The sequence below is a fragment of the Nylanderia fulva genome, unplaced genomic scaffold, assembly GCF_048542155.1.
Source record: "Nylanderia fulva isolate GAGA-0341 unplaced genomic scaffold, ASM4854215v1 Scaffold42, whole genome shotgun sequence".
Lineage (NCBI taxonomy): Eukaryota > Metazoa > Arthropoda > Insecta > Hymenoptera > Formicidae > Nylanderia > Nylanderia fulva.
Window position 1 is genome coordinate 1799897 of NW_028190499.1, and position 16960 is coordinate 1816856.

General features: G+C 38.4%; 2 protein-coding genes across 6 annotated transcripts in view; both read left to right on the plus strand.

Annotated features, from left to right (window-relative positions):
• LOC114933315 (uncharacterized) overlaps positions 1-16960 on the plus strand; it is a 35858-nt gene that overhangs the window by 17367 nt on the left and 1531 nt on the right. For all 3 annotated transcript variants that reach the window (XM_029305828.2, XM_085486326.1, XM_029305829.2), the window contains 11 exons: positions 215-299; positions 540-557; positions 636-860; positions 969-1114; positions 1521-1729; positions 1814-2018; positions 2486-2675; positions 2767-2905; positions 3436-3715; positions 4202-4351; positions 8322-15699. In XM_029305828.2, coding sequence (XP_029161661.1) covers positions 215-299; positions 540-557; positions 636-860; positions 969-1114; positions 1521-1729; positions 1814-2018; positions 2486-2675; positions 2767-2905; positions 3436-3715; positions 4202-4351; positions 8322-15685 — 9011 coding nt within the window. In that variant the 3' untranslated portion in view covers positions 15686-15699. The remainder of the gene's footprint in view (positions 1-214; positions 300-539; positions 558-635; positions 861-968; positions 1115-1520; positions 1730-1813; positions 2019-2485; positions 2676-2766; positions 2906-3435; positions 3716-4201; positions 4352-8321; positions 15700-16960) is intronic.
• LOC114933326 (uncharacterized) lies at positions 4361-8383 on the plus strand. 3 transcript variants are annotated; one of them, XM_085486327.1, is made up of 3 exons: positions 4361-4984; positions 5254-6246; positions 8322-8383. In XM_085486327.1, the coding sequence occupies exon 2, from the start codon at positions 5341-5343 to the stop codon at positions 6208-6210; it is 870 nt and encodes a 289-aa protein (XP_085342453.1). In that variant the 5' UTR covers positions 4361-4984; positions 5254-5340; the 3' UTR covers positions 6211-6246; positions 8322-8383. The 3 variants fall into 3 exon arrangements, with proteins under 3 accessions (XP_085342453.1, XP_029161684.1, XP_029161683.1); XM_029305851.2 differs by lacking the exon at positions 8322-8383 and adding an exon at positions 7281-7343; XM_029305850.2 differs by lacking the exon at positions 8322-8383 and having other exon boundaries at positions 4362-4984; positions 5254-6707.

Sequence of the window (16960 nt, forward strand, 5' to 3'; positions counted from 1 at the left end):
AATTAATAAATATATTTTTTATGCATTGATTGCAATAATAATTTTTGCATGCATGTATCGCATCTTATCTCTTTATTTCATATATCTTCGTAATATTTTCAATTTTCCGTGTTTTAATTTTATTTAAATAAAATAATATACAAATGTGTTTCTGAAATAATTGAGTTCCAAAAAATTTATGTCTATATGAGTCTCATGATTATATTTCTTTTAGTTACTAAAGAAGAGACGCAACAATTCACACAAAGCAATAATTACTGTTTAGCAGAAAATTTTGATAGCGATGGAGTCAATCTAGGGTAAGAATATCAACTAATATTTATTTTACAAAATAATATACAATCATATATTTTTAATATATTACCAATTTGCAAATTATTAATTACGTCAAATATATTTAAATAAATTTATTTTATTAAAAATAATTAAAGACACAAATTTAATTAAATATATTTATGTAATAATAAATAAAGTTATATTTAGAAATCTCTCTACCCTTCTAGATTTTATCTAAAAGTTTATGTTTTTTTTGTGTGCAGGAAGTTGCATTTCAGATCGTAAGTATGAAACCATGTAATATAAAGATAAAAAAATATAGATGAATAAAGAGTGTCATAAAAAATCTATATTTCCAGATTTTTAATAAGCTTTCTGGTGGACGCACGTGGCGGTACCATGAAAGGGTGCAGACACAGCGGGGTGCGTATCATTGTACCGCCTCGAAGAGCGACAATGCCGATTCGCGTGACATGCAGATTAGTAAAACTAAACAAGGTGCCGAATCCGCCCCCTTTGATGGAAGGGGAGGCTCTTGCTACGCGAATTATCGAGATGGGTCCGGTGGGGGCGAGATTTTTAGGGTAAAAATATTCAAAGTTATTTATAAAACATATACATATATTTTGTGTATATTAGATATACACGAAAATATTTTTTTTTGTTTAACTGTGCACGGATTTTTTTTTCAGGCCCGTTTTGATCGACATACCGAATTTTGCGTCTGTTCGCGGAAAAGAAAGGGAAATTATTATTCTGAGAAGCGAGAATGGAGAAACATGGAAGGAGCATGATAATTCTGTGGATAATGATGATACTCTCCTCAATACGCCTTATGGTACATAATTTTTAGTAATTAAAATATTCATTATAAAATTATATAATTATATTAATTATATTGTTTATAATTATAACAGGTTATATTTTAATTTTTTTACATCATTCTTATGAGACGCTATCTGGTTTTTCAAAGTTTCCAATTTGTTCTCTTGTTTAAATCTTATTATAAGTTGATTTTAATCAATGAATATCGTTCAATCTGTAATCTTATTGTAATATTTAATAATAATGAGATAATTATATGTTATAATATATAATATTATTTAGTATAAATATAAATACATATATAATATATAATAATATATAATATAAATATAATTATATAATATTTAATTAATTAAATAAGTAAATATTAATTATTTAATTAAATAAGAGATGACATTGATTATAATATTTTCTTGTAGATTCTCAAATGAGTGCCTCACATTCGGGCAGAATAACTCGCATAATCACCACGGAATTTCCTCAATATTTCGCCATTATAAGCAGAATTAAGCAAGAGGTTCATGTTATCGGTGCCGAGGGTGGTATTTTGATATCCAGCGTGGCGAATCATGTGCAAGCCGTTTTTCCCGCGGGAGCGTTAACGAAAAAGATCAAAGTCGGCTTGCAGGCGAGTAAAAAAAACTTGAATTTTTCGATAATTACGCGACCGCAAATAAAAGAATAATCAAAATGTCGATCTTTCATTTTTCAGGCGCACGTTATTCCTGCTGAACTCACAGCCAAATTGCTCGGCAATTGCGTCGCCGTGTCGCCAGTAATCACGATCGAACCCAGGAGGCGAAAGTTCCACAAACCGATAACCCTTACGATCCCTGTACCACAGGCCGCAAACAAGGGGATGATCAATCAGTATGGTGGAGAGACTCCTACGTTGCGCCTTTTATGCAGCATTGCAGGTATCTATAAATTTAAAATTTTTAATTGAAAAAATTAGTGAAGAAAATATATCTTTTTTAAATTAAAAACATATCTTTTAAATTTAAAATTTTTCTAATTTAAAATAATTTGTGTGATGATAAGAAATATTTAATTTATAATAAAAGATTTTAAGTTAGTTAAAAGAATATTTTCTTTATGTGTATTAAGGAATAACATTAATATAAATTAATATTAATTATTATTAAAAAATAGAATACTTAGGTGTATCATTAAATTCATTGAAAAATTATTAGTATCAATATAATTTTAAATAAAATTAATTATTGCGCTTCTTTAAATATCTTTAAAAATATTTAAAATAAATTCCAAAACATATATATTTTTTTTAATAATAACATAATATTTTTTATATAATAATAATTTTTATATAATAACCTTCTATTTTCATAATGTTGTTATATTAATAAAAATTTGTTAATTCCAGGTGGAACTAACGAGTCACAATGGGAAGATGTTACCGGTTCTACCCCGTTAACTTTTATGAATGATAGAGTGTCATTCACTACTACCGTTTCAGCCAGGTTTTGGTTGATGGATTGCAGAAATATTAGCGCTGTGCCAAAAATGGCAACGGAATTGTATATGGAATCCTTACACGTGCCGTATATAACGAAGTAAACAATTTTTTTAATATCATTCGTAATACCGATCACTCAATTCTTAATTTTCAGTAAAGTAAACAAATGCTTTTCTCTTTTTATACAGTTTCATAATTTATTCGAAGAGGATGGACATATTGGAAGCCACATTGAGGATATTGTGCATGACCGATGGCAAGGAAGGCCTGCACACCTTGGAAAGACAAGAGGAATTTACAGAAATCGTTAAGAGTCGCGACGTTGAGGTATCTTTATGATATAATACAATTGTCAAATTATTTTGATTAAAATATAAAATTTAGGTAAAAATCTTTGAACGATATAAATTAAATGAACAGGAGAAATTAATACATAATTTTTATTAAATTTGTTATAAATTTGTTATTAATTTAATTTTAATATGAAAATTTAGATAAATAATTCAATTATATTAATATAAATTTATATAAATAATTTAATTATATTAATATAAATTTATATAATATATGTAAATTTTTAAATGAAAATTTAAGTTCTCTCTCTACTTAAATGTATATGAAATTACATTTTTCTAGATTTAAGATATTATATAAATACATTAACATATTTTTCTGATTAAAAAAAAAACATTTTTCTTATTGTAAGATTATCGTATACCCAAGTAGCAAGCTGATATCATTAAACGTCAAAATAACGTCATTCGACGTTAAAATGACGTCAGCTTGCTACTTGGGTAAGAATCACTTATATCTATTGTATTATCAATGTCATTATTCTTGTAATATTTATTTAATAGGCACTCGATGGAAAAGATCTTTATATCGAATTTAGTGGAAATTTAGTGCCCGTCACAAAATCCGGAGTACAATTGAAGTTCACGTTCAAGGCTTTTCGACAGAATCGATTGTCGTTCCATGTTAAAGTAAAGGATCCATTGCTGGATCCAGTAGCGAGGATGTTATTCATGAGAGAGCCAAAAGTCGCTAAAGGAGAACCACCTCAACAGCCTATTTGTGTGTTAAATATTGTTCTTCCCGAAAATATTATTAAAGATGCGCGACAGAAGAAGCTAAAAGGTATATTCATTGAATATTCTCTTTAATGCAGAAGAAAAATGTGAAACATCTGAAATTGCTTAGTTTTTCCACAAATATATAATAACATAATTGTAAACAATAATTAATTTTAAAATAAATCACTTTAATTATTCATTTATTTTATCCTAAGATCAAAACAATTTGTAACAAATTAAAAAATAACTAAAATAATTAAAATAAATTGTAGTTAAAATTTTTTAAAACGTCAAATATTTTAATAATTTATTTTCTACGTATTTTTTTATACTAATTATACAAATTTTTGATAGGAAAGAAGAATTTTATCTTGATAATAAAAAATATTTATATCTTGAAAAGAATTTCTTGCCCAGCCTTTTTCTTTTTTATCTATCTATCTCTATATCTATTTATCTTCCTGCAATTAAAAATAAATAAAAGTATTTCTAGACGATACTTGGTGCCTGGTTTATCGTAATTAATAATTTTTTGTTATTGTTGTTACAGGTTACGAAGATTCTAATATCATAAATCAAAAATTAGATTATTATAAATCAAAGTACAAAATGGAACAAATGGAGAAATCTGACAAGCCTAAAGAAACATCGCCATCAGAAAAGAAATTCATAACCGACACGTTACAAAAGGAACAAACAGGTATGATATCGAAATCGTAGGAAGTAGGAAAAAATAGGATGCTTTCTCTCACAAAATATTTGTGCGAATGTCAAATATTCCGAAAAATTGAATTATCTGAATTAATATGAAAATCCTGTGTGACTTTCAAAATCAATCTCGCCTATAACACTATAAAAATGCAAGGTGCAAAAAGAGAACTTGAAAGAGTAATGAAACATTAACGTCTCAAGGAATGTTTTGTTACGTCAAGATTATTATACACATATCGTTTACATCCACCGAAAGGAATAAAGCGATATCTTGGGAAAGATCTGGCGACGTAAGTCGTTTGTGTGCAAGATGGAAAAAAGAAAAAAAAGATACTTTTTGACGAGGTCGGAGGAAGATCGTCATCGAATATCACTTTGTTTCGAGGCCTAAAAGCGAAATGAAATTCGATTGTTATATTCTATTTTCATTTAAGAGGAGAAAGATAATCGGCTTACGGCTTAAGAGTTGAGAGGCTTCCTTAACTTAATTATAAACCTAACAGCATCATGCGCTCGAAAAGTAGCCGGTGACGGACTTCTTTAGTTCAATCCGTGTTGACGAAAGGAATGGTGCAAATTCCATATCTGTCTTTCTTTCAAGCATTCACGCAATTGTCAAAACGTGAGTCTTTTCAGTTTTGGCACTTGTTAATTTTATTTCATTTTTCTTCATTTATCTGATTTAAACAATTTTGAGCTAAACCTGCAAGCTTATACTTATTTTTATTTATGCATCTCTAAAATGGATCTTGACAACTTGCGAACTTTTTTATTTGTTTCCCTGAAAACTTTTCAGTTACGTTCTATTATTATTTGTCTTAAGTGATTGATTTAATTAATTAAAATTTTATTTTCCGTTGATGTTAATTTCTCCTTTTTTACACTTTTCAGTTTCAGATATTTTTAAGTTCATTAGTAATTTGTACCTACGGTCGACACGTTAAAAAAAAAGAAGTAATAAGAAATCGAGCGGACGAAATGGCGACTATAACGAAGCAGGATAATCAAGTGAACGAGAATAAGAATTGTTCCTCCGGAACGAAGGTCAAACGCAAATCCAGGTCCGCCAGAAGACGTTTGAACGCGATGATGAGCAACGCGTCTTTTCATTTCTCCGATACGGATTCCGAGGGCGAGCTGACAACGATCACCAACAAGATCGACAAGCTCGGGGTCGCGCAAATCTCGCAAACGGACCCTCAATGTAGCCCCTTAATCTCCGTCACCGGTGCCGAGGACACTGGGACCTCCGAGGTGAAGGTTGGCGACAATCTAGACTACCTCATAGCTGACGGTGAGGCCAGGTCGCGATCGAGACGCGGCAGCTTCGCGGAAAACCTCACCGACGTCGATGAGATCTACAGCGACGAGGAAAACGACCCTAAGAGGAACCTGAAGGTGGCCAACAACGATTATGAGGGCGAGACGGACCTGGAGGACATGGAGGGCGATGAGGACATTCAACCGACCATTTATGTCACTCCGAGATCGGACATTCTGAACGAGTTCGGCGGCGAGATGATCACTACCAAAGAGGGTAATGGACCCTTTTCCGTGGAGGTGCGAAACCGATTGTCCCGGGAAGAGGTCTCCTTTGATAAGGCAGACACTGATAACGTGCCCAATATGCCCAACACCGATAGCGAGGATATGGAAGGATCCGAGGATGAGGATAAGCTGGATGAGGCAGCAGCTTGCAGCCATTACGTGTACAATGACATGTATGAAGACATCCTGACAGCGTCCCAAACTGTCATGAGCAACAAAAAGGAGAACACTTTGCACGTGCCGGATGTCGCGGAAGAGGCTATCAGCGACTGTCACACCGATGTTGAGGACGTCGATTAAGCGAGATTGAATTACTAGGAGAAGGAGATTAAACAGGTTTGAAAATATCAGAATTCTTGGGATCAAGGCCTCGAGCAATTTTTCACGATCTCCTCACGATTATATTGCGACTAATGGAGTTTCAAAATGACGTCGTTAAAAATGATTAATGAAATATTGTGTAAGGAGATACAGACCTCACAACTGTGATTGGATCACTGAGGACGTCTAATAGGATTTGACACGCTTACACAACTACTGCAAAATTGCATAACGTTATTAAATGCGAGAAATCCTTTTTCCATTTAATAGGAAGATAAACAGAATATATTGGAATCTTTCCTATCAGAAAGAATTTTTATAACATCCATCAAGAGCAGCTATTTTTAAAGCTTCAGAAATGATCGAGAAAGTGTAATGAAGGCTAAAGTTTGTAGATAAATTACATATTAATATTATGATGTTTTTCATATCGAAAAAACGGCATATTGATTTTAAATTATATATTTTTAAATTAGTGTTACGTTAATATTTTTTCAAATTTTCTTTACCCTTCTCCACAAAAATAATTATTCTCGTATCTTCCACAGCAAATAAAGGAGTGAAGAGAAATTATTTTTTTTTAATATTTAAATTATTTAAAATAGAATATGTAATGAAAAGAAACATACTTTTTTTCATTATTATGTGTGTTCTCGGGAATAAATATAAATACTATATCGTGTAAAAATAACAGGAATATTATTTTCTGGGCAATTCCTATATGCGAACACCGTATGTGGTTTGTCGCAGATTCTTACGTTTTCCTTTTTGCACCGTGCCTAATTAAATTTTTGATGGGTCAAATCAAGCAAAGAATACAATAGAATTAACTTTTGAAAAATAAGTATCAATTGCGTTATTTAAAAAGCGTTCGTTGTTCAAAAAAGTCCGTCTTACAACAATTATAAATATATGAAAAATAAATTATTCGTTAATTTATAAATAATTGGATAACAATGCGCGCGAAGCGATTATCGACAAATTAATTTTTATATTTTCATTATAAAACCGATAATAACACAATATATGTGTACTTGTTATACTTGCAGACCAAACTGCCGTCCTCAACATTATCATAGACAACCATATGGGCTATTAATGCAAAAGAGTATGTCTCCGCAGTCTAGAGAAATTTTCCGATATAAACAAATACACACACATACAGATATATATATATATATATATATATATATATATATATATATATAAATACATATATATATATATATATATATATATATATATATATACATACGTATAATTATAATTATAATTATAATTATATGATATAATATGTAAATACATATATATACATAGATGATTATGTCAAGATGTTTTCTTTTCTTGACAATAGAATATTGTTTTTTTTCTTTTTGTTCGAAATCAAGTCGTTGTATGTGCAAGAATAATAATACGGAAAAATTTATTTCGTTAATAATTGGATATTATATCTTTGATTAGAGATATAGTTAAACAAATACGAATATCGTGCGTATGATAAATCTAATAATTTCTATATATTCTCTCTTATAGTCTTAAAAATATATACAATATATACAATAAATATAATAATTAAAATAATTAATAGTTATTTATATTACACGTTACATATAATAATATAAAAGCTTGCTAAGCTGTACTTTACAGTAAATTAAAGCCGTCGGATATAAAACAGAAGAAATTTATTTTTTTTAAATTATATAAATCATTGTCACTATATTCTACTTGTCTCAGTACAAAAGGATTAAAAATAAAAAGAGGATTGCAATGTCTATGTCTGAAACTTCTCGAGACTTCTTGAGATTCCAGTTAATAACTGACGCTGTTTTGCATTTTGCGGCTTCAATTACGGCTTTTAGTACATCTTGTACCTGCGACGACTGCGCATATAAAAGAAAAGCAAAGAAAACTGAGAATGAGAAGGGGGTTTGCGATACGAAGGTTCTCGATCGCCAGATCTCGCTGTAAACGAATCTAAAAACGGAACAATATATATATTGTAAAGATAGAGACACCAATGTATCCCAGCTATTATAAACGACGAAATGCTTAATAAAAAGTAATGTGAGCATAATTCTTGGTTGTTCTAGATGCCGCTACTATCCACGAATCCCTTGCACAAAAAGCGGCTTGTCCCCTAGAATCCGTAGATGCTAGTTATCCCACTAAAGTAAGCGCCGGTCAGTCGGAGACGGATATGTCGCCCGAGCTCGAAAGGCAGACGTACTCGGAGAAGCGCAAATTCTGGGAGGATATCTCGAGGAAGCGGGAAAGTTATCAGCGTTCCGAGTCTGAGGTCTCCAGGGCTTCCCAATTGACCATCAACGAGAGCGACAGCGAGTCATGTCTGCCGAACATCGTCTCCGAGGAGGGTGACGGGACCACGGAGGGTATGTCGGACGTCATGAGGTCGGAGACCATCGAGGACATCAACCTGCCGGACATCTCGGAGTGTTCAGTCGCGGAGAAGGCACACTACTTCGAGGAGCAGATACAGAGGGAGCTAAAGGAGGCGAAAGGAAGCGCGCCCAGGTTGCAGCAGCAGGATCCCGCCAAGTCCGAGAAGGAGAAGCTGGCCCCTTCCTTCAAGGGCAAGGAAGGAACAAGAAAGAGCATCGAAATCGAGGAGAAGCACGTGGCGGAATCGAGGGAGATCGAGAAGATCTTGAAGATCGCTACGGAGGACGCCAAGTTGAAGAGGGAAACGTGGAAGGAGCCCAAAGATGTCGATAAGAGGGAGAAGGATAAAGATGAGGGTAAAGACGAGCGTGAGGAAGTTCGGAAGATTGTGGCCCAGCCGGTGATGGAGATCTGCAAAGAATTGTTGAATAAGGAGAGGGAACTTGCTGAGGAAACGCAAGCGCTGAAGTATGAGACAGCATTGTCGAAAACCGAGGCAGAACACAAAAAGGAGCTAATTGGAAGAGAAATTAAGGAAGAAATTACAAAGCCGATAAAAACGCTCCAGGAAAAAATTGCAGAAGAACCAAGACCGGAAACACCAGAAACCCTGAGCAGAGAAATTGTCAAAGAGAAGACGTCCGGAAGGAAAATAATAACGGAGGAGACAACAATCACTTACACAGTGCAGAAGGACGGAACTCTGGTGCAAGAACAAGTTGTTAAATCGGTACAGATCGAGGGTGCAAATGGCGAACCGGTTACGCAGATTCCGGAAGTTAGCGTAGAAACGAAGACTGCGTTTGAAAAGGGTTTATCTACTATAAATGACATTGAGAAATTACGAGCGGATACTAAGATCGAAGAGAAAGAGGATACAGAATTCGAAGACAGATTATTGAAAAGAGAAACGTCGGAAGTGTTGCAAAAAGTGGAAGAAATCATTGGCAAACAAGCTGACACGGAAGTGAAACAGAAAAAAGAGTCTCGTATCCCGATTTCCACGTCAATGGCCGAAAAGGATAAAGCAAAGAGTAAAATGGTATCAGACAAACCCGAGGAGAAACCGACAAAAAGTCCGATCCTGGAGAAGGAGAAGGACGTTACTTCGCCTTCCACCAGGAAGAAGGAATTCGAGTCTCGTATACCCAAACGTATCGTAGAGGGAGCTGCGATGAAGGAGAAGGATCTCAAGAAGGATTTGCCGGAACAAAAGGACGAGACTATCACAGTCACTGAAAAAACGTCCAGCGAAGAGGTCACCTCGCGACACGAGGAACGCTCGACCACGAAGAGCAAGACGCAAACATTCTCCAAGACCTTCACTGACCCGCAGGACGCGTTCAAGATGTTCGAGGATTTAAGCGCCATGAAGGACAAGGACTTCGCTACGGTCACTTCGAAGGTCGACACCAAAGCCACGAGTAAAGTGGAGAAGAAAGAGGTCCTTTCGTCGGAGATCTCCAGCGGAGCGGATAAATTTATAACCCACGAAGAGAAAGAGAAAGTGGAAAGAAAAAAATCCTCGGAATCCAAGCTGACCAAGGAGTCACCGGCTGAGATGATAGAGGAGAAGAAGAGCAAAAGCGAGGAGGTGGACAAAAGCACTGTGCAAAAAATGTCGATGAACTTGACCGAAGGTAAGGAAGTGATAGACGCCAGCGCTTCTGAGTCCAGAGCGGAGAGTAAGAAGGAAGAATTGTTCAAGCTAGTGGAGGACAAGGAGGGAACTGCGACGGAGAAATCTGGAACTAGTAGGGTTAGAGAAAGCGACGTAGACGTGGCGATTAGAATTAAGAAGGATGAAGATACAAAGAAAGTGGAGGACATTACGGAGTCACCTCGAGCTTCCAAAGACGAAAAAATAGGAAAGGTTGAAATGATCGCGCAAGGACAATCTTACAAAGAGAATTTAGAAAGCTTTAAAGTCGAGGAATTTGTTCCTAGCCAAAAGTACAAGACGGATTCGGCTGAAAAGGACGAACAGAGCAAAGAAGTTCCGGAATCTTTGGAGAAGAGAGAGCAAATGATTGCCAAGGAAATGGAAGCGCGAAATATAGCGGAGGATCTGATACAATCGATTGAAACCGAGATCGAGAGGAAATCGTCCACCTCGGGATTAACACCTCAAATGTTGAGTAAAGAATATCTCGATCAACTGATTTCCCAGAGCAGCGATGCCGATCATGAGAAACTGGCCGACGACTTGACAAAAAAGTTCGAGAGTATAATGAAAAAATCTTTGGATGAGCAATTGACAGAAAGCAAAACAGATCATCCAACTGCGGAAGCAGTGCTATCAAAGTCTTTTATACAAGAAGAATCATTCGAGAAAGGATCTACGAGAGACAGTATAAGTTTCAGCGAGGATATAACCAAGGATGAAGAATCATCACATGATCGAGAAGAGAATTTGCCGTCTTCACAAGCTAGACTCCAAGATAGAGACATCACTATGAGTCCCAGCAGCATATCCGAGCCAATCGATCTTGAAGAGACGATCGACGTTGACACTGGAGATCTGGAAGACTTATCTAAGCCTACGTCCAGTCCGCAATCTGAAAAACTTCGCTCCGACAGATCGAGTGGTCATATCGATCCACTTCAAAAAGACATGTCTAGCGATACTACTCTCTCGAAAGATAAGATAGTGTCGGAAATCTCGGGCGCTAGAGTGTTGGAGATCTTGGAGCCGGACGCGGACAATCGTCAAGATTCGGTCGACGTGCCGTCTTTGGAGCTGGACGAACACAAAGTGTCCGAAGGGACTAGCAAGGACGTGGCGTCCTTGCACGAGAGCGCCGCAGTGGATTCCTTGGAAAACATTGGCCAGGAAAAGGACGCAACCGTTACTTCCAGCACGGTGTCCGAAGACTTTCCTCCGGTTCACGAGCGTGCACCTTCCTTGAAAGAGTGCGATGCAGGGGATAGACGAAGAGCGGACAGCTTTGAGATTGAAAGCCCGCCATTGATCTCACCGAGGACGAAGCACGTTCACGATTTGGAGATCAAACCTGTCAATTGGATGATTGGCGACGAGAAGATCGAGATATCGGAAATTCTGCAGCCTTCGCAGGTGTTCAATCAAGAACTGGAAGAGTACGAGTCGTCCATACAACGCGCTCGCACTTCCTCCCAGGACGAGTCCATGGACCTAGAGCAGGAATCCGTGACGAAATCTTCGGAAGATATCAGTGTCGAGTCTGTCAGAGAGTCCGTTACCAGTAGTGATGTTAAAGCGACCCCGATTGTCACGACTACAACGCCCAAGGTCACAAAGTTCACCGTGGTTCCGGTGATTGAGTCGGTGACCGAACCGGACTTCGACAGCGAGCTGATAGAAGATAAGTTAGATGTCACCTGTCAAGAGTTGGTCGATACCCTGCAACGAGAATACGACGCCAAAACGCCGACAGAGGAAGACGCAATCGGTATACGTCAATCGATATCTCGCGAGGATTTTGACCTGGAAACGAGTATTACAGAAGCTGTCACGGAGGAGATACCTATGAAGGAAGAAGAAACGAAAGACTTGACCGAGTATGTATCTGCGAAAATTGTGGAGCTCAAACTTCAAGAGTTAGATACAGAGGCTTTTCAAGAAGACATTTCTGCCGAGTCGAGAGACGTTGGTGAAGTATTTTCACTGCAGAAAGAAATGGAAGATGCCGCACGGCATGAAGCTGAAGAAACACGGAAACAACAGGAGATAGAGTCTGCGGATAAAAAAATTGAAGAGTTGGAAGTTAAAAAGGAAGAAGTGAAAACAACCGTGGAAACTGAGAAAGATTCCAAGAAACAAGAACTGTCGAAGTGCGCGAGAATTGACGACGTCCTGAAAGAATGGACGGAGACCTACCTGACGAAAATCAAACCTCCCAGCGAAGAGTATAAACGACACATGGAGAAGACTACCGATAAACACGATAAACCCAGCAAATCAACAGCGCTTCCCTCCGATACTTGTGCCTTGAAAATTAAGAAAGACGATCTACAGAGCGTCGATCTAAGTGCTCGATATGCGATAACCGTGCTAGATCAAGTGGTGAAGAAAGAGATCGCCGAGGTAAAGGAGTCCTTGGAAGCGGCTAAGCAGGATTTGATAGAGGAGCTAAGCGAAAACAGTCAGACGGTGATTCAGATTAAGGATTCGCCTTCGGAATTTCAGTTCAAACTCCAACCGGAATCGATTCCGAATGATTTACCATTTTTGTACAAACCACCGTCCATTGAACACGTTCCTGCGGAGGTTGAACCTGAAGCCGAGACTGAAACTATTATACAGAGCGAATTGCCGATCGCAGAAACTGGAGAACTCGAAGAGGAAGAAGCAAGAGACACAATCGATGATAAATTCATCGTTCAAACAGCCGCGATCGCCGAGGATAAATCAATCACTGCGATCAAAGCACCCGAAATCGACATCGAGAAGCACGAGGAGACGAACATTCAATACAAACTAGAAGATGAAGACGAGGGTCGTCCCAGTCCGCTTCCCATCAGCAGATCATCAGACATTAGTTCCGACATCGACAATAGAGATGACAGCTATTCCTTGGCGCCGCCTCAGCCGGCACCCAGAAGACGCCATAAGCCGGCAAGATTATCCAAGAGAATCAAAACCTCCGAGAGCGAGGCCGACATCGGCTCGAGTTCCGGCGAGAGCAGCAATTACCAATCCTGCGAGTACGAGAGCGGAAGTAGACCCAGCTCGTCCGACGTCGAGGCAATGCAGTCCGCCATCGGTGGCGTGCAATCCGGCACCGCTTCGGAGTACGAGACTGCAATGATGTCGGTCGAGCACGACGGCTCCAAGACGTTACCAACGTCGCAGGAATACCAGACCGCGGCGAGTTCCTTGAGTTCCCGCGAGTCCATGAAGTCCTTGAATTCCCTCAGCTCCGGCCACCTCGGCAGTATCGACAGCACCAGCGAGCTGTCCGAGACGCTGGTACCATCCGAGGAAGCTGATGACGATGCCAATGAAATAGACGAGAACTTGGAGAGCGCTCTGGACGCGGAGCACGAACTGCCCGAGGGGTCAGACTCTTCTGGCAGCGAGGAAATACCTATGGACGATGACCGACCTGTAGACAAGATCGACAGTCATATACCTTGTCGTATGAAGCGCTCGTCCGAGATGATCTTCCAGCAGATTCTGGACGACAACAACGTCAGTCTGGAAGCGGAGTCTATGGGTGAAGTGTTGGAAGAGGATCAGGCTAAAGTGCCCCCAGTTCTTCAGGCAGTTGACACGGTATTTGAAAACGGGATTCAGACTCAAGGAATCTCGACGAGGATCACCAGGCCCAGTGACAGCGAAGAACCGGAAGAAGACGTGGATGCGGAAAAGGAAGACGTGGAGGATCAGGAACAAGGATCGAACTTGGATATTGAGGACGAAGGTCTCGAACCGGCGCTGCAGGCCACATCCGTCCACTCGATGCTGCAGCAGGCCAGCATGTCCCTGTCTTCGGCATCGGGGATGTCCTTCGACACGGTGATAGAGAAGGACAAATCCGAACGTCACTCCCCCGACAGTGATTCCTTCGAGCTCGTGGACAAACCCGACATCATCGACGACTTCGTGGTGATCGAGGAGGTGGGACGGGAGGCGGAGGAGTTCGACTCCGAGGGCAAGAGCATTCGCATCAGTTCAATCCCTCAGACCACCAGCAAGCAATACGACCGCGACCTGGAGAATCTGATCGCGGAGAAGCAGGAGGAGCAGGTGTCGACAAGTCAGACCTCCAAGAATAATGATCTGTTCGAGTTTGAGACCGAGGAGAGTCCGCCGCAGGCGTCGAACGAGGATCAGTCCCAGTCTTACTCCGACGACGAGCAGTACGAGGGCAAAAAGTGGATAGAGATGCAGTTCCAGGCGAACGCGCAGGTCTACGACATCGAGTACGATCGCGGCCCGCTCGAGGACATCAAGGAGGAGGAGATTACGGATTTCGAGGCGGGCAGCAGCAGACTGGGCAGTCTGGGCAGCCACAAGGAGTCCATCGGCAGCGTGGGAAGTATGCGCGGCAGCTTCGGCAGCACTCCGGACTACGACGTCCTCGGGAAGAAGTACTTCAACAAGTCCACGGATCACGATACCGCGTCCCTAACCTCGCTACAGGAGTTCGAGCACCTGGAGAGCACGGTGGCGGCCGAGAACTCGAAAAAGTTGGTTCAATGTGGCTCTCAGGATTCCGTTAACAATGGTAGTCTACCAAGGAGATACATGACCCGCTCGGGTCACGGTGACGACATCTCGCTGTCTTCGTTAAAGGACTTCGAGGGTTTAGAGAAAGCTTGTCGGGAAGCTCATCTGATGGAGCTGCGGGCTCGAGAAGAGGAGGAACTCCTGGAGCACGAGAGTCCGGAGAACAAGTACAAAATGGAGAACCTGCCGCGTTCGAGGAACACCAGCGCGACCGGTTCGTTCAATCCCAGCACTTCCGGTTCGGACGATTATGAGAAGAGGATAAAGGAGATCGACGAGATAATAAGGATCGCGCAGTCGAACGTGGAGAAGCTCGACCGGCAGGACGACACCACGGAGGACATTTCGCAGATCGAGGGCACCGACGCCGAGAGACTCGCCGGGACGACGACCCACCCGGTTCCGGCGACACTTCCGGAGGAGACGGAGTCCGACGAGGCCCGCACGGTCCAGAGAGAGAGCAACGTCATGGAGACCAGCACGGATTCCCTAGAATTGGAGGAAAACGCGGAGAAGAAGTACCATCCGCTGTGCCGGAGCTCCGATTCCCTCGAGATGAAGACAACTCTGGATTATCCGTCTCTGAGCTCGGACTCATTGAACAACGTGAAGGATGCGAAGGAGACGCCGTCGGACATCGGCCAGTTCGCCGACAGCGCGAGACGCATCTCTTCGGATTCGCTGGAAATGCCTTTGATGGAGCAGCAGGACGTAGGAGAAAGAAGCAGCGACAGCAACGGTCATCGAGCTGAGGAAGAAATGGCGATCCGACAAGCATCTTCGATGGAGACCGATGCGAGAAATGGCAAAACGAAAACGTCATCTAGTAGCGGTACATAGGATAATTTTCGTAGGTAAGATAAAAATGAATGAAACTCAACATTATGTCATTATCCAGTGTTTAGTATGAAAAAAATAATACAGATTCATTGTAATAATTTCAGTTTTTTTTTTAATTTGACATAAAAATTATAAAAATTTATTTGGCACAAAGAAGACTACTTTAAGCATCTCTAAAATATTTTATTACAAAGAATAATTAAACAAAAAAGACTTTAAAGATTAATATAATGTATTAAAGAAAAAAATATATGTATAGAAATGTTAGAATTGACTGTTTGAAAGAAATCGCGCAAGGTCAAGGTTAAGATTAGGATCAAGGTCAAAATCAAGGTCATTGAATTCGTTTTTATAAAGTTTTATTTAAAAGTCTTGTACAACATCAATCTTATCTTTAAAATAATCCATACTAACAATAAGTTGTAATATATAATAATAGCTAGAAATAGTCAAGGTTGAGTTAGTTAATTATTTTTTAAAACTTAAAGTTAAAGTTAATGGCTTATAAAATTAATATATTTACGTAAATAATTGTATGAACAAAATCTAAGTCAATTAAATTTGAGTTAAGATTAAATTAACTTAAGTTAAATCTAAGGTTTAATTTTTAGAAATATTATTTATAATATATATAAATTAGAATCACACATAACTGTATAATTTTTAAATGAAATATCTTATTTGTTTATTATTTTAAAATTTCTTTCTAAAAAAAGTATGCAAAGTCGATTATCGTAAATATTGTTACTGCTTTTTCGCAAAGCTCGCGCTTGTGTTGCTTAGTGCATAACAAAAATTAGAAATTAAAATTATATACTTAATTATACATAATTAAAATTCGGCAAATTAAAATTATGTACATAATAGACATTCAGGAAATGAAATTAAAATATAAAATATATAATAAAATATAAAATTAAAATATAACTATAATATAATACTGTAGCATCACACATTTATACCTGCATTATTTTTAATGAAAATGATTGAATTATATTTTTCGTATTATAATATTCTACTATCAATTTATTATATAATGCTAACAATAATTTGTTATCATAATTAAACTTGATAATAAAACTGAGTTTGGTTTATGAGTCGACACAATTACCTTCATATGTAACTTCCTACTGTATTAATAAATCTGCTTATAAATACTATATTTATGTAGCACATATATATCATTTTGTTTAATCTAATCGAATATAATTTTGCACGCAAAGCAAAGTTATATTATTTTTTGATAATAAAATTTAAAAAATTGCGACGTATGCA